This window comes from Argentina silus (genome assembly GCF_951799395.1).
Source record: "Argentina silus genome assembly, chromosome: 1".
In the NCBI taxonomy this organism is placed as follows: Eukaryota; Metazoa; Chordata; class Actinopteri; order Argentiniformes; family Argentinidae; genus Argentina; species Argentina silus.
In genome coordinates this window covers 31,484,231-31,509,447 of record NC_139655.1, presented here as the reverse complement: position 1 = coordinate 31,509,447, position 25,217 = coordinate 31,484,231, and the positions used below count along the sequence as shown (strand labels likewise).

General features: G+C 40.0%; 1 protein-coding gene across 4 annotated transcripts in view; it reads left to right on the top strand.

The window, feature by feature from the left end:
* The window catches only part of nsmaf (neutral sphingomyelinase (N-SMase) activation associated factor), a 38,819-nt gene extending 13,602 nt beyond the window's left edge, over positions 1 to 25,217 (top strand). Inside the window, exons 14-33 of one of the 4 annotated variants that reach the window (XR_014554551.1) lie at positions 630 to 709; positions 2,675 to 2,765; positions 2,921 to 2,984; positions 3,376 to 3,427; positions 4,209 to 4,329; positions 4,936 to 5,067; positions 9,211 to 9,253; positions 9,878 to 10,044; positions 10,589 to 10,700; positions 12,828 to 12,886; positions 14,722 to 14,789; positions 16,362 to 16,429; positions 17,853 to 17,976; positions 19,167 to 19,250; positions 19,938 to 20,088; positions 20,392 to 20,494; positions 21,395 to 21,600; positions 21,814 to 22,174; positions 22,254 to 22,363; positions 22,741 to 22,754. Coding sequence is in view for 3 of the 4 variants with exons in the window: in XM_083682620.1 (XP_083538746.1) it covers positions 630 to 709; positions 2,675 to 2,765; positions 2,921 to 2,984; positions 3,376 to 3,427; positions 4,209 to 4,329; positions 4,936 to 5,067; positions 9,211 to 9,253; positions 9,878 to 10,044; positions 10,589 to 10,700; positions 12,828 to 12,886; positions 14,722 to 14,789; positions 16,362 to 16,429; positions 17,853 to 17,976; positions 19,167 to 19,250; positions 19,938 to 20,088; positions 20,392 to 20,494; positions 21,395 to 21,617 (1,742 nt within the window). In the remaining variant the exon portion in view is untranslated. Of the gene's footprint in view, positions 1 to 629; positions 710 to 2,674; positions 2,766 to 2,920; positions 2,985 to 3,375; positions 3,428 to 4,208; positions 4,330 to 4,935; positions 5,068 to 9,210; positions 9,254 to 9,877; positions 10,045 to 10,588; positions 10,701 to 12,827; positions 12,887 to 14,721; positions 14,790 to 16,361; positions 16,430 to 17,852; positions 17,977 to 19,166; positions 19,251 to 19,937; positions 20,089 to 20,391; positions 20,495 to 21,386; positions 22,175 to 22,253; positions 22,364 to 22,740 lie in introns of those variants that run through there. The other 3 variants (XM_083682621.1, XM_083682620.1, XM_083682622.1) reach the window with 3 other exon arrangements.

Sequence of the window (25,217 nt, the reverse complement as noted above, 5' to 3'; positions counted from 1 at the left end):
AGGCATGCAAATGTGAATAGATGAGTTTGTGGTCAGCTTTAGCATCTTCACGCCTCATCCCAAAATGATATGCAGCATGAGTTATGATGCAGGTAAAATAGTAGCCATAGACCAGCCTAATTATGCAAATAATATACTTCATTTTGCCTTGCTGTCTCCAATTGGCAAACGTCTGGTCCAGTTGGGCAACACAAATCTAAAGTCTTTATAGCCCTAAATCCACATTTAAAGCACAAAATAAGTGCTGGGCCCTGCTCCACTGTACAGTTTAATTTCAGAAACCTCTTCCCTCTCTTCTGCCCTAATGTACTCCAATCTGTTGATCTGAATACTGTGGATCGGTTAGAGATCAGATTGGTAGAAACACATTATCAGTTTATTACACTTAACCAGTTCACAGATCCATGAAGAAGAGTGAGCAAGAGGAGAGAACAACTTTCAGGAATTAAACGCAGCGCGCGTGTCTGTGTGAGAATGGTCCTCTACCACACTACTACTGTCCCCCAACATGAAAGACAATGGGAAATACCCGCAACGCTCAAACATCAGCTCCTTACTGGATTCAACATCTCGCTCTGTTGTACTGTAGTTGACTCAACTCCCCCTCTCCTTTTTATTCTGTCTCTCAGATTTGATGAACCCTGCAACATTCAGAGACCTGAGCAAGCCTGTGGGAGCGCTAAATAAAGAGAGACTCGAGAGATTGTTGGTGAGACTGCTTTGTAACGTATTAGGGGGGTGGAGGGAATTGGAGGGGAAAAAGTACATAACCTGGACAACATGTAATTTGTCACTCTGGGGCGAATTCACATATATATGTTGAGGCTTTTGCGCCTGTTAAAGGGATGTTCCACCTTTTTTTGTTGTGTCCTGATTTGGCCCTGACCTTTGACTATAGTTGATTAGCCAAGAGTTTTAGTTACATATTTTGCTTCCTTAGAATACCCATAGGGTCCCATTCATTGTGAAAACATGTCAGAAACACCTTGCAGACACTCCAAACCAACTCATTTTTTGACAGATACCCCCTCTGAAGACCTTGTCTGCATTACAGTTTTGATAAGTCACTTTACTATGCTGTAATTCACTTTTGTGACAATGAAAATGCTAAAGTGTGTAACAGTGTAACAAAGTTTTTCAGAAAAATCATGTCTTCAGAGAGGGAATCTGTCATAATATGAATTGGATTGGAGTGTCCGGAAGGTTATTTTTCACCATTCTTTAAACTGTGGGTAACATTTTACATGATACCAATTTGTAAAGGCTTCATAAATGATTTATAATTTGTTAATATATCACTTTGTTAATACACACAAACAGTTATGACTCATTAGTTTAGATTGTTCGGGTTATATATTCACTTTGTGATTGCCTAATGGGGAGCTTGCAATCAGGAGTTATTAATGCTTTATAAATGCACTCATAAATGCTTTAAAAACGAACCCTGATGTGAAATCATGCAACATTATTTGCAGTGGTTGCACAGTTGGGAAAGTTATTTCCTGGATTGTGGGGATCATTCAGCTCACACCAAACCAATTCAACACATCTTTACATACAGTACAATGTGAAGATCTCCCAAAATACATTACAGCTGTCACCATGTTTTTTGCCCCATGGCCCATACTTGAAATCCTGATGTCCTCGTCAACATGTCAACCCTCAACCCTTAAACATGTCCACGCAGGTTCCCAGATTTTATTGCTTATTTACTTACAATGCCTTCGGAAAGTATTCAGACCGCTTTACTTGTTTTGTGTTATAGACTCAATTTAAAGTGGATTAAATTAAAATAATTTGCCATCAATCCACACACAATACCCCAGAATGAAAAAGCGAAAAAACACATTTTTAGAAATTTCAGTAAATGTATTAAAATTGAAATACGGAAATACCTCATGTACATAAGTATTCAGACCCTTTACTATGACACTCTTAAAATTAGCTAAAATGCATGTCATCAACAAATCACCCAATAACTCCTCTCTCTTACAGAACCCAATAACAAACTGCAGCAAGGCTGCCGGCTGTTAATTGTTGTGAATTAATCCATTTTTAAATTATTATAAAAGTCTACCCAGAGAGGCATGGAGAACCTGCACTGTCATATTGTCTTATGTGGGCAAATGTGTGGTGCTCCTATTGAAAAGCAATGAAGAAAAAACTGGTCTGCTATTGATGTTGTCCAATGAGGTCTTGTATGGAGATAGATTAATGCCAATATTATTGTACATAAAAACCAGCAAATGCAATTTCCCATCTGTGCAACCATTGCAAATATTTCATGATTTCACATCAGAGTTAGTTTAGCATTTATAAGGGAATTTATAAAGTATTAATAACTGGCTCCTGATTGCAAGCTCCCTATTTGGCAAGCACCAAGAGAATATCGAACAATCTAAATGAATGAGTTATAACTGTTTATAATTTAGTAATAACCTGGTTGTAAGTCATTTATTAACTAATTGTAAACCATTTATAAAATACTATACAAATGTGACCTTAATGTAAAGTCAAATTTCAAATTGTGTTATTTACATTAATATTTGTGCTTTTTTTAAATTAAATGCAAATGAGCCTCATTTGTTCTTAACAGTGTCATGTTAATTGTGAGTGGCAAATATCGATTTAGATGATGTTTAAAAATGTTAAGGTTCACTCCTCTCTCTTACAGACCCGGTACAGTGACATGCCTGAACCTTGTTTCATGTATGGAAGTCATTACTCCTCTCCAGGCTATGTGCTTTTCTTTTTATTCAGAGTGGGTATGTGTACTCCTTTTATAGTCATTTTACATAGTGTGACATATTGTCAATGTGGGTTGGTTGCACTAATAGAAACCAAAAACCAGGCCTGTAAGATGATTTGATATATTTTTTCTGACACGCATTTTGTTTTTTTCTGACCTTTTCCTTTGCAGCCCCAGAACATATGCTGTGTCTTCAAAATGGCCGCTATGACAATGCAGACCGAATGTTTAACAGGCAAGTTATCTCTGCTGCCACAAGTTTCAAGAAGCAAAGAGATGGAGGGCAAGCCTCCCACAATGAGTGGGTGGGATAATTGAACATTAAGTTGAAGATGTGCAATTGCCCTCGCCAATCAGGATTTCACGGCGAATGTTGCAATGGATAGAGATGTATGCTTATTCGCGAGCTCTGTGACTCCCTCAACCCCCCACGCAGGGCCTTACAGATTTAGGAAATTACCAGCGCTGCTCCGCCTATGTTGTTGCGAAGTTTGTGTAGGTTGGAGCAGACGCACCTAGAAGTGACATGAAAATACCAAAGTAATCTTGCACCTAGTTTTTGCACTGCTCATGGGTTTTTAGTGGAAGCCAATTGGAGCCCATAATAGTTGTTTTATTTTTCACAGCATTGGGGAAACATGGAAAAATTGCTTAGAAGGTGCAACTGACTTCAAAGAGGTAAATATTTCATATTAATAGCTTTCTATAATACTAGTCAGGGGTTCCGTTAAATGACAATTGTCCGTCATTTTGACAGACATATTGCCGCAAAAGAACAAACTACAATTAAAACAGCAAAGAATCATTAAAAAACAGCCTACAGTTGTCTTAGTCCCGCCTTCCTGTGTGAGACCAAACCGATGCTGTCATGATGACTGACACTACAGTGCCTTTGGAAAGCATTCAGACCCCTTCACTTTTTCAAAATCTGAAATACTTTCCGAAGGCACTATAAATGTCCATACCAGAGTCATCTCTAGTCCACATTATCAGGCTGGTATACCTTTTTCATTCTATTGCATTCTGACTGACTTTACTTTCAGTTTTTCGAACAAGATGCAATAGTGAGTTCTAATCATGTAATGCAATTGATCTGTCACTGTAACTTCTCACGATTTCATCAGGGCAGATGTTGCGGCTAGGCTATAGTATGTAGAGTATAATGTTCTGTAATGATAATTAGTGGATGGGTTGGGCAACCATTCAGTAGAGTTTGATTGCCAAAATCTCTCATCTGGGGATTTTTGGGTGCCCCCAGCCCTGATCGGTAAACATGTCACAAATATAATGACTGGTAAAAATGGGCCGATTTAAAAAAAATAAAAAAGGTTCATACCTTGTCCGTCAATCCAAATTAAGATTTGTTTTACCAGATTTCTTTTCTTTTACTATTCAAATGTGTTCTTTTTGACATTATTTCTGTCATTTGTGGATTTATCCATGTAACTGTTTGTTAAAGTTGATTCCAGACTTTTATGGAAATGACTCCAGCTTCCTGGTCAACTGTTTTAATCTGGATTTGGGGAAGAGACAGGGTGGACACTTGGTTGGAGATGTGGTTCTTCCGCCATGGGCTGCAGGTAAGTACTACAGCAGGGGAATAATGTTGTTGTTTGCTGAGAGAGAGAGAGGGGCATCTGTGGCAGAGTACACTTTCCACAGCTGCACACCCAGTCCAAGTCTTTCCTTGGGATGGTTTAAGGCTGGCACCACAGCCCCAACCCCTTGCAGACACTTTATTGGACACTTTGCTCCATGTGCCAAAAGGGAACTGGAAACGTCACTCTGTACCAAATGGCTAGCTGTCAATAGAGCAAGTAGCAAACTAAATGGAAATGGAACTTCAGCAACTGTGTTTGCCTAATGCCTATGGAAGGGAGAAAACCAGGGACATAGTCTGGGTGACATCGACGTCATGTGATTCTAATCTGCCACTGTGTGGGGTTTACATATTCAGAGAGGAGTGGTGCTGCTTGCCAAACCCCACTGAACAGTTTTTAGGGCAAGGAATAGCATGTGAACTTCTGGAAATTGGGCAAAATTACCCTTTTAAGTGAAGCTGTGGTGAAATCTGTAATTGACCCAGTTAAGGTGACAGAGCACCAATTTAACCCCATTACGGTTGACACATTTAACCCCTGTATGTATTAGTGTGTACATGTTTCTCTGTTGTATGTTTGATGTAGATGCGAGTGATTATCTTCAGAAGAATCAGAAAGCACTGGAGAGTCTGTATGTGTCAGAACACCTGCATGAGTGGATCGACCTGGTGTTCGGGTTCAAACAAAGAGGAAGTGAAGCTGTGGCAGCCCGCAATGGTATGACTCACCTAGATAATACAGCACCACCTTGATAACTTTTGCCTGTTTGGGTCTCTCAAAAATGAATGAGTTAACGAGGTGCATGACCTATGAAGAAAAATGTAATTAGCGCAAATTAAGGCTGAGCAAAACACCAATTAATTTATGAAACATTATTTGATTTGCTGTGTCTTGTAGAGAAGTGCGCTTTTGGATGACACATGAATTTAACTTTTTGTAATGCGAGTGCGCTTTACACAGCAGGTGTGGGGAACAAGACGGTAACTGATCATCTTGAAAGCAGTCTCTGCGGCTCACATGAATAATGATGATACTAATAATTTGCTGTCAGATTGGAAATACAGTAATACATTATCTTATCAATCAAGATGGCGCCTCATACGGCTGCCACGGTGTGTTGGTGCGCACTTCTTTGTTTGTTTTTAGTCTTTAATTCCGTTAATTAGTTATTTTCTAAGTTTATTTTCACAAGGGACGAGATGCTTAACATCAGGGACTCAACACCATCTGATTTATGTCCCAACTTTCTCGCCTCATCTGTGGATTTACTGGTCATTCTGGTCAAAGGTGCTCTGGCCCTTGGCCAAGCAGTGCGACGAAGGCGGCGGCGCCGTGGCAAGTGCGCCAGGGCTTTGATGCGCTTCAGGGAGAGAGGATTACGCTCGCCTCTACCGGGAATACTCCTCTCAAATGTCCACTCACTGTGCAACAAAATGGACGAATTGCGTCTTCTTATAAGGACAAATAGAGACTTTTCCCTCTCTTCTGTTTTGTGTTTCACGGAATCATGGCTGATGGAATCTACACCGGACTCCGCTGTACAGCTGCCCGGCTTTCAGCTGTTACGAGCGGATCGCAACCCGATTTCTATAAATCAACTCTGGTGCAACGACGTGAAAGTGATTTTGCAAACTTGTTCTCCAGACCTGGAATCATTTTTCGTCACCTGCAGACCGTTTTACTCTCCATGTGAATTCACTTCTTTTATATTGGCTGGAGTTTACATCCCTCCGCAAGCTGACATGAAAGTGGCTCAACGTCAACTCGCCGACCAATTATTAGGAGTGGAGAGAAGGAGAGTGAACACGTATTCCCCAGTTATTGTCCTTGGGGACTTTAACAAGGGCAACTTAACTCACAAACTCCCTAAATATAAACAGTTAATCAAATGCCCGACCAGGGAGGAGAAGATTTTGGATCACTTTTACAGCACCATCAGCAGAGCTTATCACGCAGTTCCCTGCATGGCTCTGGGACTATCTGACCACGTTCTTATTCATCTGATCCTGGCATACAGGCAGAAACTAACATTTTCTTTCTTTCTAAACCTGCTGTGCGGACATCTAAGAATTGGAGCAGTGGAGGAGCTGCGTGACTGCCTTGACACCACAGACTGGGACATTTTTAGGACTGCTTCTAACAGCCTGGATGAATACACAGAGTCTGTGATGTCATACATCAGCTTCTGTGAGGACAGATGTATTCCAACATGCACCAGGGTGAGTTACAACAATGACAAGCCCTGGTTCACAGCAAGACTCAAACAGCTTCGTTTTGAGAAGGAGAGGGCTTTCAGGAGTGGAGACAAGGAAAGGTTTAGACTGACAAAGTACACGTTTGGCAAGGAGATTAAGGAGGCCAGACGACAGTACACAAAGAAGCTAGAACAACAGTTTGCAGCCAACGACTCCTCGTCAGTTTGGAAAGGCCTTCGAGTGATCACAGACTGCAAAACCAAATCCCCCCACTCTATGGATGACCTCAGACTTGCAAATGACCTGAACGACTTCTACTGTAGATTCGACAGACAATGGAGCAGCCCTGACTCTGACCCACAAAACCAACCCTCCCCCACAGCTGTCACACCTCTCCTTCCCAGCCTGGACAGAAACACTAACCTCTACAGCCCCCCCCCCCCCCCCCCATCGCACCTCTCTCCATCCAGGAGAGAGATGTCAACAAACTGTTAAAGAAACAGAACCCCCGCAAGGCAGCTGGACCAGATGCTGTCTCCCCCTCCACACTGAAGCACTGTGCAGACCAGCTGTCTCCAGTGTTTACGGACATCTTTAACACTTCGCTGGTTGAATGCATGGTACCTGCTTGCTTCAAAACATCCACCATCATCCCAGTTCCCAAAAAGCAGAGGATCACAGGCCTTAATGACTACAGTCGCCCTGACCTCTGTGGTAATGAAGACCTTTGAGCACCTCGTGCTCACCCACCTCAAGGCCATCACCAACCCCCTCCTTGACCCAATGCAGTTTGCCTATCGAGCCAACAGGTCTGTAGACGACGCAGTCAACATGGGACTTCACTTCATCCTCCAGCATCTAGACTCCCCCGGCACCTACACCAGGATCCCGTTTGTGGACTTCAGCTCTGCATTTAACACTATCGCCCCAGCTCTCCTCCAGGACAAGTTATCCCAGCTGAACGTGCCTGAGCCCACCTGCAGGTGGCTCACTGACTTTCTGACAGACAGGAAGCAGCAGGTACGGCTGGGCAAGCTTGTCTCGGAGCCCCGGACCATCACACCGGAGCCCTACAAGGCTGTGTGCTCTCTCCTCTACTCTTCTCCCTCTACACCAACAGCTGCACCTCTAGCCACCCTTCTGTCAAACTCCTGAAGTTCGCTGATGACACAACCCTCATTGGATTAATCTCCAACGGTGATGAGGCCGCCTACAGAAAGGAAGTTGACAGCCTGGCTTCCTGGTGCAGCCAGAACTACTTGGAGCTGAACGCCCTAAAAACTGTAGAGATGGTAGTAGACTTCAGGAGAAGCCCAGCCCCAACCGCCCCCCTCATCATGTGTGACTCCCCAGGTAACATTGTGGAGTCATTCAGATTCCTGGGGACAATAATTTCAAAGGACCTCAGGTGGGCGGAGAACATCACCTCCACCATCAAGAAGGCCCAGCAGAGGATGTTCTTCCTGCAGCAGCTGAAGAAATTCAACATGCCTCAGAAAGTGATGGTTCTACACAGCCATCATTGAGTCCATCCTCAGCTCATCAATCACTGTCTGGTTCGCTGCCTCCACTGCCAAGGAAAGGCAGATTGCAGCGGATCATTCGGTCAGCCGAGAAGGTCATCGGCGGCAACCTGCCATCTCTCCTGGACCTGTTCCACTCCAGGACCAGTAAGAGAGCAGAAAAGATCATCGCTGATCCTTCCCATCCTGGTCACAACCTCTTCCAGAGACTTCCATCCGGCAAAAGGTTCCGATCAATCAAGACTAAAACCTTGCACCACCTGAACAGTTTCTTCCCCATGGCAGTGGGGCTCACAACCAAGCCCCCTGCCTCTCACTGACCCCCCCCCCCACCCACCCTGTCACACAAACAATGCACTGACTGTAATTTATATTTATTTACAATTATTCTAATTTATAGTGTACATGCCCCACAACCATTTCACAGCCTCTTGCCTCATTGTCACTTAGTCTCACACAGCCCACAAGATGTATTGTTCTGCTGCTCTTTTTTGTAAATTTGTAAATTTGTTATTGCTATTTTGTTAATACTTTGCTATTTTGTAAATTTCTTGTTAATATTTGCTATTTGTTTTTTATGTCCACGCACCAACCTCACCAAGTCAATTTCCTGTATGTGCAAATATACTTGGCCAAATAAAAGAATTCTGATTCTTATTCTGAATTCTGATTCTGAATTCTGATTCTACAATGTTCAGTTATCAGAATTTGAGACTTGTTGAGGCACGCATTCAAGAGGGATGGTGGTGCATCTGCCATATTGCAAGTTGTCATATGTTATGTCATCCTGTAGTATGGTATATCACATCTATTATATCCAGGCATAGCTACTTGTTTGAAAACTGCAATGAAGTTCTCAGAATATGCAATTCCTTGATGATAATGAAACTTTGGCTAGACTTGTAATGGTTGCAGATAGAGTTTTCCACCCTGCACTTTGAGGCATGTTTGATTTGCACAGTAGCATGTCCCCGAAGAAGGTATGTGCATTTTATTTGGACATTTGCACACCCTGCTGTGCAAAGCAAACACCCCTCGGAAAGTTCAGGGTGAAAAGCTGCTTGCTACAATGTTTGAATTCTGGCTTGAGTCTGATGTATGGAGATGTCACTGAAAAGTAAATTTGCTTGTTTTATTTGCAGTGTTCCATCCATTGACATACGAGGGCTGCATTGACTGTGACAGGTAATGAACCACTTACTGTGTACTGTGTCTCTGTTTCTGCCTTGTTCTAGGACCAGATTTAGTGAATCAATCTGACATCATTCTGGTGTTTGCTATCACTACTTCGCAATCTGATCAAGGTGCATGAATGGAGGAGCAGGCCGGATATGTAGGAAATATTAAGATATACTTCGAGGCTATATTGCCTCTTCAGCATTACAGTGTGGTCAATTGTTGAATTCACATGAGCATGAATATAAGATGCACTATGACACCATTGAAACTCTCATCTGTAAAATGTGCAGTTTTTCATACACATGACACAGTAAATATTTTAGCTGTATTTGTACTCTATGGATTACAGAATACAGTAAGGAATTTTCCTCAAGACAATAGTCAGGATTTTTGGTTATAGCGAGATTGGGACTGGATTGGAAAAAAGTCAACTTTCCTAGACAGGAGAAGATGGAGCTGAAACAAAATACAGACATTATAAAATGAATGTAACATATTACAATAAAATACAAAAAATATTTAATAAAAGTAGTATTTGGGCAGATATTGCTGGTGGGCGATAAGAAGGCATGGTGTGGAAACGGTTAAATTGGAACATATAATTATTTCGGTTGTTATCTCCCTCTGAAGTATAGAGGACCCGGATCAGAAGATTGCCATGCTGACTCAGATTCTGGAGTTTGGGCAAACCCCAAAGCAACTGTTCACCACCTCGCACCCACAAAGGATCACACCAAGATTTCTGAGCCCATCACGGACAGCCAGTGGAAACACACCAAACGATGAACTTTTTCTAGGTAGGTTGAATAGATTTGTCAATCGCAGGCCTACCAATCGATTTTAAAATCAATCAACCAATCAGACATCATTTATATAGTACAATTAGATTAGGAGAGCCTACTCTGTGCAATGAGAACAAATGTGAAGTAATAATTACATTGCAAAGGAATACAAGTGTAAACATATAGAGAATATATGCAAGAGTAATTTGATTTGATTATATTTCACACAATATTGAACCCTCCCTCATGCTGTCAGTAGGCTATCCGCCTTACAGTCTGTTTGTTCATTTAGACGATCCCAGTCCTTGTGCTCCTGAGTATGTTTTGGGGTGTGGTACTTGATGTGTAAAAGGGGCATTCATAGTATGTATAGGTTGAGCTAGGGTCATTGCTGGCAATCATGCCCTCGCACACAATGTGCCAATTTTCAAGCATTTTTTATACGTAAAGGGGGCTGGATTTACCACTAATTACTGTTAAAGTGGTATTTTTTTGTGCTGATTTGCCAATGGAAAATGCATGTACATATGGTACTATTAATCCATTGTGCTTTTTGTAGCCACTAATAGTGAGGACTTGTCCTTTGAAGACCTGACTGAAGAAAGCAGGAGACTTGCCTGGAGCAACATAGGGAAACTAAAGCTGATGTCTTGCCACAAAATCCATAAAGAGTGAGTAAGGCTCTACCACACCCTGAATTTGTTATAGTATGTATTCAGTGTAATTGTCTATGAAATGTAAATAACAATTAATTTGGACATGGCGATGAGGCTTTGCTCTGCCTGATGCTGCAGAATATCTGCCATTGAGGCGAGCAAAAGCAGAAACAAAAACAACAAAAGCATATCAGCCACATCAAGCAGGAAAGTTTGGCCACATTTACACCAATTGCAAGTGACCCAATTCCAATTATTTTTGTCATATCTGACAGACCCAATATTTTTACCATGGTGTAAACAGCAAATAAAATAAAATAAATAAACATGGTATCTGATATTTTAGGTTCAGATATTGAAGCACAGATGTACAATGCCCCCCATAAGTATTGGAAAGAGGAAGCATTTCATCTTCTTTTAGCTCTATACTCCAACAGTTTGGATTTAAAATCAAACAATAGTCAAAAGATTTAAGGCCTCAAAACAAACAAAAACTGAAGATTGCTGCAGTACAAGCCTGGCAGAGCATCACCAGAGAATAAACACAGACTGCTGCAGCTGCACGTCGTCTGCTGGCTTCTTTCGGACTGTCTGTCTGAGGTGAGCAAGACAATGTGGGGGAAGAAGGAGGAGGGCACAGCGTACAGTTCAATGCTCTGATCCAATCATGTCAGCAGGTGCATCGCACACATCTCCCATTGGTTTACAGACAGCTTAACTAGCCAATGGCATACTTGTAAAGTAATGGGACAGTAAAGCTGTCTGTTTTCTTCTTTTGGCTTCCAAAAATTTGGATTTGAAATCACACAATTACTATGAGGTTAAAGTATCTCTGATTTTATTTGAAGGTATTTGCACATATTGGTTTTACCATCACCAACACTTTTTATACATAGTCCCCCTATTTCAAGGCACCAAAAGCAATGGGACAGATTCATATAATGTCCAAATGAAGCAGTCATGTTTTAGTACTTGGTCGACAATCCTTTGCATGCAATAACTGCCTGAAGTCTACGACCCATTTATGTACAGTATGTTTTGGGACGTACTTGACGTGTAAAAGAGAAAATCCTGTTTTTTAAAGAGTTGGTTCAGGATTTTTCATTTTAGTCAGATTGTTCCATGTCTTTTAAAGTGGTCTATGGGCCAGGAGAAACTTTAATGCTTGATTCAGAGTTTTTTTAAATAGCCACTACTAACTTCAGCTAACTTTAGCCACTGAACAAAAAAACAATGGGAGTGATGGAGGCTCAAAGCACATTTGTGGCCACAATCACCTCAAATTAACTCTGACATGGCTGTGAATTACATTGAGGTGATTTGGCCACACAAGTTATGCCTGAACAAATTATGTGACGGAACACACCTGATTTACCAGAAATGTCAAGCCAGTTGGCCCATTACTTTTAGTGCACTATATATAGAAAGTTTTGTGATTTCTGAACTGTGAACCAATATTTACACAAATACCTTCAAATAAAAGCTGAGAATCTCAACTTTAATCTCATAGTAATTGTTTGATTTCAAATCCAAGCTTTTGGAGTATAGAGCCAAAAGAACCAAAATGGTTCTAGTAAGTAATTGTCCCATTACTTATGCAGGGCATGATGCATATTCGTAAAAATGTAGTAACGAGTATTTGGCAAACCCTAGTTGCCGGATCTAACCCTTATTAGATTATTAAACAAAACAGCTGTGTGAATTTCCAGCGTTTTTGGAGCATATTAGTCTTGTGCGCACCGTCTCCTTGACAACAAAACAAATCTAAAGGAACAGTGGTCGAAAATGTTCACTGCACAACTGAATCATTTTAGATTGCGACCCTTGTTTAAACTAAAGTGCATGTACAGTAAACATTCTGCCCAAAAAAATATGAATCAGATCAGAATTGGGTTTTTAGGATTTGTCAGTACCTGACACTGTAGGTGCATTCTCCGCTGATGCTGTCTAATGATATACACCACTTGTGAATACTGGAATAGCCTCATGAGACAATTCCAGGAAGTAAATCTAAGTTTCCTACTAGGATATATATGAGGTTTGTATGGACAAAGTAATGATATTTTGGGACATATAAATGATTCACTGACAAATTTTTTTTTTTTCAACACAAGTCATTTCTGATTGTACTCTTCAATGCAGGGCTGTGACGGGCATTGCAGTGACTCGGAACCGGTCAGCTGTTTTCACAACATCACAAGGTGTGAAATACCTTTAACTTATACATTCAAGCTGGCCAGTATTTTAAACACAGCTAATTCAATTAGGCCTATTGCCAAAAACATTTGACAATTAGTGTGGGAGTAGTTACACGTCACCAAGTGACTATCTACATTGCCAAGAGAATGTATGTGAACCCCTGCACAGTTTTCAGTTTTTTTGTATTGGATTAAAAAGCATTTAATTTGGATTTTTTCGCCAATCAATTCAGACAACATTCTAAGTGACAGTGATATATATTTTTTTAAGTTAAGATGTGTTGTGTGAAATACATATGTGAACCCCTAAGTTATGACTTGTTGAAAGCTCCTTTGTGAGCAATTACAGCTTTGAGACTTTTCAGTCTCTAACAACATTGCACACCAGACTAGGCAATATTCACCCATTCTTCTTAGTGAAGATTAATCAAGTTGGTTGGGGATTGTTGATGGACTGTATTCTACTAGTCTCCCCTCATGTTTAAACTTGGTTTATGTTCTAACTGTCATTGGGACACTGTCATTCACTCTCTTTTGTGTTAAGCCATTCAAGTATAGTTTTGGACTTATGCTTTTGTATATCTTTCTAATTGAAGGGTGTATTCTATTCTAATGGTAATGTTTCTCTCTCAGTGGTTAGCAGGTTCACCCCTTAGGCTTGATCCTGAACTCCTGATGATAAGTCCCTGCTGATAACAATCCCCATACCATGATACTGTCATCATCATGCTAGGGATGATGATGACTGGGTGGTGCACTTTGTTAGATTTGCCTCTGATTTAAAGCTTTTCTTTTAGACTAAACATTTTACATTTAAACATTTAAATGTTTTTTTTGGCAACACTATCACTCATGATGTGTAGCAAACCCATTGCGGGAATGGGAAGTCTTTCTTTTTCAGTAATTGTTTTCTCCCATCTTAATATTTGTCTGTGGCTTTCAAAGTCACTATTGGGATCACTGCGGCACACTTACAATGCTTCATTATTCTCCGGCTGTTCACTTTGGAGGAATGGCCTGATCTAGTACACACCATCCACTTTTTAATGATAGACAGGAAGGAGTTGAATGTTTATTATTGATGAGTCCATTCAACTATTGTGTAATTTAGGGTAATTTGAGTGTTTTGTAGTAACTTTGGTTTGCCATTGCCAAGGCTTCACATACTTACTCACACAGGACATTTAGTAGATTGTGTAGATCAGGATCCAAGTAAATGTGGAAACTGTGTAGGTGTTCACATACTTTTTCTCGGCACTATATACGTTTATCATAACAATTATCTTGTAAGATGTTCAGTATCCTTAAAGCCAGCAGTATTTTCAGAGATTTCAAATAATTAAATATTCCTTTTGTTTATGATGATGTTTATATTTTTGTTGTCATAGGATACACATAATGTATAGTTTCAAGTCATGTTCAAATAAAGTAATGCTGCTCTCATGACATGTTCCTTTTACCGCTCAGTAAGCAGGTATTTACATAAAACATACCGGGTTATTACCTAATAATTGCATATTAATTACACATGGTCTCTTTTGAGATTGATTGACACTTGTGCTATTTATTACCAGGTCGTTTTTTCAGTCTTTGGAAGGACTTGAACCCACAACCTTCAGGTTTAAGGGCTGAGACACTAACCACAAGACCACTGACTCACCACCAGTTGCCACATATAGCTTCTTTGTAAATAGAGTTTTTGTAAATACCCTCAGATATTTCATAGAAATCAAGTGCATGTTAACAATGCATTTGTTCCATTGTTGATGTTTTGTTTGTGGCCCCGCATGCAGAAATCACTCACAGTGCTTTTAACCAAGGATTGTTCTCATCCACAGACTCCACGTTAAAGATGTTTTCCAAAGAGTCAAATGGATTGCAGAGAAGCATGTCCTTCTCCAACATGGTATTAAGTATTATTAAATAAGCTTGCTTCAGCAAGTTCCCCTCTAGTTGTCTTACATATTACTTATTATTAGGGGTCCAAGTAGAAATGCATGAAATTTGCACAGAAATAATGTTTTATCTTGTCAGAATTAGGGACAACAAAGTAAAAAAAACTAATTCTACGCATAGTTCACCTAAAACTAATAATTCTGCAATAGAAAAACAATCACATACTTTAGATGTTGCCTGTTGACCAATAGTGCCACCATCTGCAAAGTGCCTGTCATTCCATTAGCTACAGCAGCCTAAAGTGTTACAGTACCATAGTTTCGGCTAGAAGTTTTACATGGACATCAGAATAGTGTGACATCATTATATTTGCAAATTTAGCTAGTTGAAATATCAGTTTATTAAAAAATGTTAGATATGTGAAAATAATTTCACGCTTACGAAAAAGGTATACATAGCTTCAGAAATTAGTGACATCGCTTTTGGGTGGTTTAAGAATCCATGTAAAACTGCTAGCCAAAGCTATGCTAACACTCTAGGCTTGCTGTGGCAAATGGAATGACGGGTGCTTCGCAGATGATTTTTGATATTTACAAAAATGTAATATGATATAACAAAAGATCTATATCGCAGACTGTCTGATTAAACACACAGTTTAAGTTCACTTTCTAAAATGACGGTCCATTTATCAATATGGTTGCTATAGAACCAACATCACCATTGCTTAGTAATTTGATCAACTATCGCTTTCTGTACATTTAAAATGTTTTACAGTAGATATAGCGCTCCCACATCCCAACAATGTAATGAATATTAACTTGCTGCTGTATACAATATACAGTGCCTTCGGAAAGTATTCAGAGCCCTTCACTTTTTCCCACATTTTGCTGTGTTATAGACTCAATTTAAAATGGATTAAATTAAAAGAATTTGCCATCAATCCACACACAATACCCCAGAATGACAAAGTAATTTTTTTAAATTTCAGTACATTATTAAAATTGAAATACAGGTATTCAGAAGTATTCAGACCCTTTGCTATGACACTCATAAACTTAGCTAAAATGCAAAAATGACAAACAGCAAATCACTCAATAAATTGAATTGAGTCCATCTTAATGCAAGGATAATTACATCCATTAGAATTACTCGGGTGGTTGTATTGCCGCATTGAAATACATAAAATGTTTGGAGAAGGCCAGTTCACTGCCATGGTACACTGGCGATATCGTCGCACAAGCATGAACCTTTTTAACTGTGACCTTCTGTATGATGACCAGTTATTATCTGATTGGTCACAAAGAGGCACATGTCCAAATGCTCATGGACATAAGCTTATTTTGCCAAAGTTTGTAAGCTTAAAACTAACCATTGTGTGGGGACACAAGAAATGTATTGATATCATTAAAGAATTGTAATCACACATCTGACACAATTTGAGGTAAGCAGTTGGCAATAAAACTTGTCTTCAAGTCGTCTATTTATCTAATTTGTTATCAGCATATCTTTAATGTTTATAAATATTCCAATTGGTCTTTGAGCATGATATAAAATCTTGAATTTAAGTGCTGTTTTATTTCAGGCATTATCATCGTGCTTGATGCTACCAGAGGATAAAACCGTAGTCTGCTCTTCTTGGGACAATAATGTGTGAGCATGTTTTTTTAAATCACATTTACCTTTATTCCATTCACCATCGTAAATATATTTGATGTTATTTCATCCATCATATTTGATAATTCGTTATGATATGGACCATTTTCTTGTTCATCACATTTTCAACCATCCCACTCAAAGCAACATTTTGCATTAAACTGCCCATTAAGTTGACCCTCACTATTTTATTGATCACAATGTTTACCACCATATCATTAATCATCACATAAATTAGAATAACATTTTTCACATTTCCTATTACCATGCAAGTAGAGATGAGCGAAGCTTTTTGAATTTGAATTGATTTGAATCTCAATTTCGAACATGGATTATTTATAACAAACAAAAAAACAATGGGAGTAATTGGGGAACAAAGAAAAAAGTAACAAAGTAACTTCCAATCAAGTCAAGCCCGAGTTCTTTCAGGTGATTTGGCCACAAATATTGACGTTTCAATCACTCCCATTGTTTTTTGTAAGTGGTGGCTAATGTTAGCTGAAGTTAGTAGTAACTATTTCAACATGGATTAATCGATTATGAGCCCAGGTAAGAGTACTTGCGTGTGGTTTTATGTGGTTTTACGCACAAAAAGCATTTCCATTTGTTGCATAATAAAATTAGTCAATCTTTGCTAAAGTTAACCAACATTTGGTGTTTCCATCACACCTGTAATGACTGAATTCTATTCGACAGGACTTTTGTTGCATAAAATGGCATGATGGTAACCTGACTACTGTGTTGACTATAAAAGTGTTCCAGAACAACAGAGAAGAAATCTTGCTTAGGGGCCCCCACTATAGTCTGAGCCGGCACTGCTTAAACTTGTCAATTCTATGGGTGTGGTCTGTCGTCAATGTGCAAAGAGGGTTAAAGTCACCTAGCAAAGCATTTTTGCTGCTCTAAAAGTAATCTGGGATTTTCATTGAATAACAAGACGAATCAAGTATCAGGTTCACTACAAAGCTTTGGGGGAAATTCACCCTAGTATTCATATGCATTGCAACCTTAATATTGACTGCACAGGCCTTTGTAAAGAAGTGAACTGGGTGGGACAAGCTATGAGTTGAAGAGGGATCAGCCTATGAAGTTGGCTGTTTTTTTCCCACATGGCTTTATCTGTAGATATGCATGTCACTACCTATTGACACCATTGAATGTCCCTTTTTGTCAGATCAATGCATATGGGGAGAACTCCTGAGTCAACATTTAAGCATGGCAGGCTGCGGGAAATCACTAACATTGGCTTTATCCCTGGTCAAAATTGAAAAGAAGAACATTAACTACATGGTGCTTCCATACTGTCACAGAAGTTATCAAAGGAAAAGAAAGGATGTATTCCCTCTCGGGTTAACTGATTTAGCCTCTCTTGAAATAATACAGAATTTCTCTCATTCATACAAATATGTTTTTTTCCTAGGTATTTTTACTCAATTCCTTATGGCAGGCGGCAGGACACTCTGATGGGACATGATGATGCCATCAGTAAAATGTGCTGGAGGGACAACCAGCTTTATACAGCGTCCTGGGACTCCACAGTGAAGGTACGGGGGTTATAGCTCACTGCATTTCCACCGACTAGGGCTTGTTTCTGAATTTGGTATTGTTGTTTGTAGAGTTGTGTTAAAGGAGCTTCACATGAAATCTTGCTCCCCTGTGGCCACGAATCAAAATTGCAATTCCAAGGAGCTGTTGTTTACAAATGTTCTAGTACTAGCCATTGGTAGTAGCTAGCTTCCATCACAAAATCGGCTATCTAGACGATTGAAATAAGATCCAGACGTGTCAGGTGAACAGGAAATATTTGCTTTGATAGCCTACTTTCTGTAGCAAGCTACGATTTGACAACAGAGCCAGGAGAAATCAATGCTAATACAATCTAAACATTGGTGGGGCGCTATTACTTTAAACACAAACCCTCCATCATCCCTGCAGATTGTTCAAGGCCATTCAATAAAAATGTTGTGTAAAAGGGATGGTTCAGCCTATTTTCATGTTAAAAAATCCCTGAGTTGTCTGCATAGACCCATAGTGGAATCCTCTCCTGTACAGTGTTTCCTACTTTCCTACCTGCAGCACAGGCTAACAGGTCTGCCACACCACAGGTGTGAAATCCATGGCTGTGTTCCAAAATGCATTCTGTGGCTCAGTTGGTAGAGCATGTCGCTAACAACACTTAGGTTGTGGGTTTGATTCCTGCTGGTACCATATATACTGCAATGTAAGTTGCTTTGGATAAAAGTGTCAGCTAAATGGCATATATTATATATATTAACTAGAGTGTATACCAAGTACAGTATACACTTTAGCTAGAGTGCAAGAACACACTAGTTTGGAACACAGCCAAAGAAGCTGTGTGAGTCATTCTTTGATTTTCAAAGAATGCACATCAAAAAATCCATTAAAGCGTAACTCACAATTAAACTTTGTTTGAAGTTATTCTGAGGAGATTTTGGCACGTAATGTTAACAATGCCAATTTAGGGTCCGTTGGAATCCTGTCTATTGGAGAGGGTGCTACTAACTGTTAGCCTGTGCTGCGGGTAGGAAAGTGGAAAATGCTGTTATTCAGGAGAGGATTTCACTACTGGCCTATGGGGACAACACAGGGTAAGATGATATTTTAACATGAAAATAGGCTGAACCATCCCTTTAACATATATTTAGATTGTTTATCTGTGTTTGACAGTATAACAGTGCATGTATAAAAGCGTATGCTTATGTCTGTATTGAAGGTTTGGCAATGTGTGTCTGCTGATATCGCAAATAATAAGAGGTTGCAGTTTGAGTTGTTGGCCGAGTTGGAACACGAGGCAGGGGTGAGTGCCCATCACCTAAATTATTATTTTAACTTGTCTTTTTGTGCAGCAGCAATGATGTCGACCCCCACTCACCACCCAGAAATCATGTTTCTTTAGCCCTATTCTACTAACAATTGTATTAGTTTTACTAGGGGAGGTCAAGTAATGTAATCATTACTTGAGGACATCCTTAATTTTAGTCCAGCGCACATCTGCCATGTCGTCACAATTCCAGCATTACCTTGCCTGTGTGGTATGCATCTCTCTTTCTGCTCAGATCAGGCCAAGATTATGTTTGTAAACAAAGTGGTACAGACAGGGCATTGTGCTGCTGAAACCACCAACCTCACTACATTTGTGCCGTAAGACTTCTGAGAGTAGCTAAACTGTCTGTAATACTGGCTAAAGCAAAACACCATGCCGTTTTACCAATTCCGGATCGTAGCTTTAACGAATGTCTGTTCTTGAGAACTATGTATATCATAGAGAACAAGTGCTATTTGCATATAACTACAATTAATAAACTACAAGGCTGAACAGTTCTGTGTTGGCTTGAATATTGGTGAATGTGTAACCAGGCCAGCACGTTGTAGCTCAGTTTGGCTCAGTAGTGTAAACAGGGTGAAAATGTCATTGAATGCTTTTGCTAAATGTTTTATATTTTTGTGTTGGTCCACTCTTTGGTAAAATGTGTCATGTTTACAGGTGAACTCTATAAACCTGAACTCAGCTGGTACTTTGCTGGTATCAGGATCCAAGGATGGAACTGTAAGCATATGGGATACCAGTAACTCAGTATTACTCAACCAAGTCCACTGCCACTCTGGAACAATCCACGACATAGCATTTAGTTCTGGTAGGTGTGTAATAAATAGGGTTGCAAAACAAAGTTTGTAAATTTGATTCACAAGGAGTGAATTTCATGATTGACATCTTATGAGTAGAAAAAAAGCGGCTGCAAGGTGATTTTAGATCTACAGTATGTGTTTAATATATGGGTCACTATGGCTGTGTTGACTCTAATGAATATGACTCAAGTATCTTGGTGAGGGAACAAAATACCCCAACACTGCTATTGCGGACAATAAAATTATTATGAATTTATTTTTGTTTGACTTTGACCGAAGCCCCCAATAACTTGGCTCATTTCTTATCTTAGACAGTAGACACATTCTGAGTGTGGGAGAGGACTCCTGCCTGAAGGTGATGGACGTTCAGACAGGCATGCTGATCTCCTCTGTGCAAGCCGAGGAGGAGCAACGGTAAGACCATGAAACTTTCCCAAGACCAAGGCTGCATCCGAATGCTCATATTAATACTTATTTAGTAGGCTTTTTTCTAGTATTGCAGTATTGTTCAGGATTCAATTTCACTTCACATTCCAGTCTGATCTTACCCCTCATTGAAACCGTTTGAGCCGAGGGGCGTGGCACAAAACTAATTTGTAGAGATTGGATCAACTTTCAAACAATAAGAAAACCAAACCACCCTGTTTGTTTTCTAGAGGACAATGATTGGACCAGTGGGATTTTATGTCTATCATGGGCTTGTTTATTTGCTAATGTCCAGGCGGACACGCAAATGAAACAGAATGTGAACTAACATGCAATCTGGCTGGTTCCACCAGACTAGTGGACTCGTTTTCGATATGGCCAAAACTGAAGCCTTTTCACACCTATCCAATTCTTCCAAATTTGTAAAGAAGGAACTATGGGGCAAAATGGTACAGGGTATATACACTCACCGGCCACTTTATTAGGTACACCTGTTCAACTGCTCGTTAATGCAAATATCTAATCAGCCAATCACATGGCAGCAACTTAATGCATTTAGGCATGTAGACATGGTCAATACTACCTGCTGAAGTTCAAACTGAGCATCAGAATGGGGAAGAAAGGTGATTTAAGTGACTTTGAACATGGCATGGTTGTTGGTGCCAGAGTATTTCAGAAACTGCTGATCTACTGGGATTTTCACGCACAACCATCTCTAGGGTTTACAGAGAATGGTCCGAAAAAGAGAAAATATCCAGTGAGCGGCAGTTCTCTGGGCGAAAATGCCTTGTTGATGCCAGAGGCCAGAGGAGAATGGCCAGACTGGTTCGAGATGATAGAAAGGCAACAGTAACTCAAATAACCACTCGTTACAACCAAGGTATGCAGAAGACCATCTCTGAACGCACGAACACGTCAAACCTTGAAGCAGATGGGCTACAGCAGCAGAAGACCACACTGGGTGCCACTCCTGTCAGCTAAGAACAGGAAACTGAGGCTACAATTCGCACGGGCTCACCAAAATTGGACAATAGAAGATTGGAAAAACGTTGCCTGGTCTGATGAGTCTCGATTTCTGCTGCGACATTCAGATGGTAGGGTCAGAATTTGACGTAAACAACATGAAAGCATGGATCCATCCTGCCTTGTATCAATGGTTCAGGCTGGTGGTGGTGGTGGTGGTGTAATGGTGTGGGGGATATTTTCTTAGCACACTTTGGGCCCCTTAGTACCAATTGAGCATCGTTTAAACGCCACAGCCTACCTGAATATTGTTGCTGACCATGTCTATCCCTTTATGACCACAGTGTACCCATCTTCTGATGGCTACTTCCAGCAGGATAACGCACCATGTCACAAAGCTCACATCATCTCAAACTGGTTTCTTGAACATGACAATGAGTTCACTGTACTCCAATGGCCTACACAGTCACCAGATCTCAATCCAATAGAGCACCTTTGGGATGTGGTGGAACGGGAGATTCGCATCATGAATGTGCAGCCGACAAATCTGCAGCAACTGCGTGATGCTATCATGTCAATATGGACCAAAATCTCAGGAATGTTTCCAGCACCTTGTTGAATCTATGCCACAAAGAATTAAGGCAGTTCTGAAGGCAAAAGGGGGTCCAACCCGGTACTAGCAAGATGTACCTAATAAAGTGGCCGGTGAGTGTATATATGCTACTTTCTCTCTGGCCAATACTGCCCATCTAGCCTGCCTGACCATGCCTGTCTGTGTGAACAGGTGTTTTTGCTGGGATGGAAATACTGTCCTTTCGGGAGGGCAGTCCGGAGACCTACTGGTCTGGGATCTTCTTAGCAGCAAACTGACTACAAGGATCCCTGGACATTCAGGTACACTCAATACCATTACTGACGCACTGTATGTCAAATTAGATTAAAACATCTGAAACTAGTGCTGCGTGTTCAAATCAGAGTAAATGCATCATACCTTGTTTGAATGATAAGACCTAGGAGAATACAGCCAATTGTTCAAAATATACAGTGTCGTGTACTGAAAATAATTATCCAGGGCTGTGTTCACTTACTGTATTCACTAATTGCTTACCCCTTTCAGTAACTCTTGACAATAAGGATACATTAATTAACATTAACAAGTGTAGTAGTCAACCTTAGTTAGTTACATCAACAACATATAACAAGACTCATTTGGACTATGGTCAGTGTGTTGTTTTCTGTCCCTTTATTGTTTTTTTATTTTCCCTGATCAGGTGCTGTCACAGCCATGTGGATGAATGAGCAATGTAGCACTGTGATCACAGGTGGAGAAGACAAGCAGATCATCTTTTGGAAGCCTGAGTGTTAGCCACAGTGTTTGATAGTCCCTCTGCTCCTACCTGTGCACAGGCTACACCCAAGCGGGTAATCCTCTCACCCAATTAACTTGTATTGTCTGGCTCCAACCAAAGAAGCCAACACCGTCAGTCAAGTCAACAATGGCTGGCTGGCTGACCCCAAGAGGGTAATATGCTATATGCTAACTCAGTCCCTGTGCATTCATGTGAACTGGCCCTGTTTACAGGAGAAACAATCATCCTGCAGTTGGGAGTGCCCAACCAAAACCCAATCTTGGACATAACATGAACATAATCAATAAATTAATCAATCAAAGCAGCTATCAGTGACTTTCTGAGTAATTTCAAAAAATGAAATATACTCCTTGATTGAGAGTAGTACAAGTGTTGTACCTCATTCATAACCAAAGCAATATAAACTGTATTGTTTATGTTGTTGTTGATAGTGGACTTTTTTAACAAATGATGTGTAGCTTGAAATCATGTTTTGAAAAAGTAATGCTGCTTTTATTCCTTGACCAGAACAGATGGGTCATATAACTCTAGTGGTATTTGCATGTTAAAATGGCCATTGTTAAACTTGACATGTTGGTGACCATGCATGCAGAACTCACTGATAGCTAATTTTATCATGTAAGCAAAATGAAATGTCTTAGTATCCATAGGAAAAGTGTTGATAAGATGCTGTACATTTTGTAGTATTTAGCATGCTAATTTTGCACTGTAATACTTCTACTTTTAAGTTAACAAAGGTTGATACGGTTTCTGTGGAATCTTTTTCCACATATTGTTACATCGTACATGTTTTACTTTCTGTGTTGTTTATGCGCTTATTTAAAAAGAAAAAAAAGAAAGAAAAAAAAGTACCTTAAAGTGCCTCACAATAAAATCATGTACAGGTTTGTCTTGTATATAGCCGCTACTAAACTTTGTTTTAAGTTCATCTGATGAGATTTTGGCATGTTATTCAGACCATGCTATGTGAACAGTTCGGGTACATTGGAGTCCAGTCTGCTAACTGTCAGCCTGTGCTGTGGTAGCAACGTAGAGAACAGAGAACCGGTAAAGCTTTCACTACTGGCCTATGTGTATGGCCGGTGGATCGTGCCATAATAAGGAGGAGCTAGTGACTGATATGGATCACCAAGCGACCAAACGCATGTACCTAACTGTCTGTTTCTCTATGTATTTGATATGGAAGTTTAGATAACATGTCATGCAGGCGGGGTGTAGGCGTCGTTTACTTACGTAATAACTTTGCTCACGGCGTTATGGCGACGGCATCACAGCCGTTTGTTGTCAATTATTGGTATATCAACGCCTGACTATCGCCGTGACTCTAGCATCTGCTAATACTGTCTGATTTACGCCTTGAGTTGATCATCTGATTACAACGTCTGACCTTGTGTTGACTGACCATTGTGTGAAGCCACTCCTCATCCTGATACTGATCAATGAATAGTTGTAGCCTAGGGGAATTTCATCAAGCAATTGTTTACTTATGAACTAATAGTCTAGTTAATAAATGTCATAGCATACCATCAAATGTACCTTGAACATTACAGTAGACTACAAATACTATAGTCTACAAATCTCCACAGAAACACAATCTGACTAAAATGTGTCCATATTTCTTTGTCAGTTATTTTCTAAGAACTAATGCTGATCAAAATCAAAATTGTCCTCTGTTGTGTTCATTTTTCTTGTTCAGGTTTCTCAGGGAGACCCATCCTTCAATTCATGTGTGACCTCTGACCCTTACTCAGTCACAGGGAATAAGGCAACTTCACAGAGAGAAAACTTTATTGCCACACACAGAGCTAGGTCCTAGAACAGACTTCGACCCTTGAGCCAAGCAGAACAACCAATATTTACCCTGCTGTTAGACCATGAATGGCTATTTGTGAATAGTTTGATAATTGTGGTTGTGGTTATCCAGAGGGATTGGTGGATATCCAGCATAATAACCCAACATAACTTTAATATAACTTTATTTTTGGAGTCTATTTTGACTCTCCCCATAGAGAAAATGTGATGCAAACAACAAAAGGATACATTAACACCACAGTCTACAAAAGACAATGCAAACATAATGAGTATGGCTTATCTGTCGGACAGATATAGTCCTGTAACTGATGAAGATTTGAAACAGATGGTTATATATAGTCCTATAAACAGATGGTTATATACAGTTAGGTCTGGAAATATTTGGACAGTGACACAATTTTCATAATTTTGGCTCTGTACGCCACCACAATGGATTTGAAATGAAACAATTGAGATGCAATTGAAGTGCAGACTTTCAGCTTTAATTCAAGGGGTTGAACAGAAATATTGTACGAAACGTTTAGGAATTGCAACCATTTTTATACACATTCCCCTATTTTCAGGGG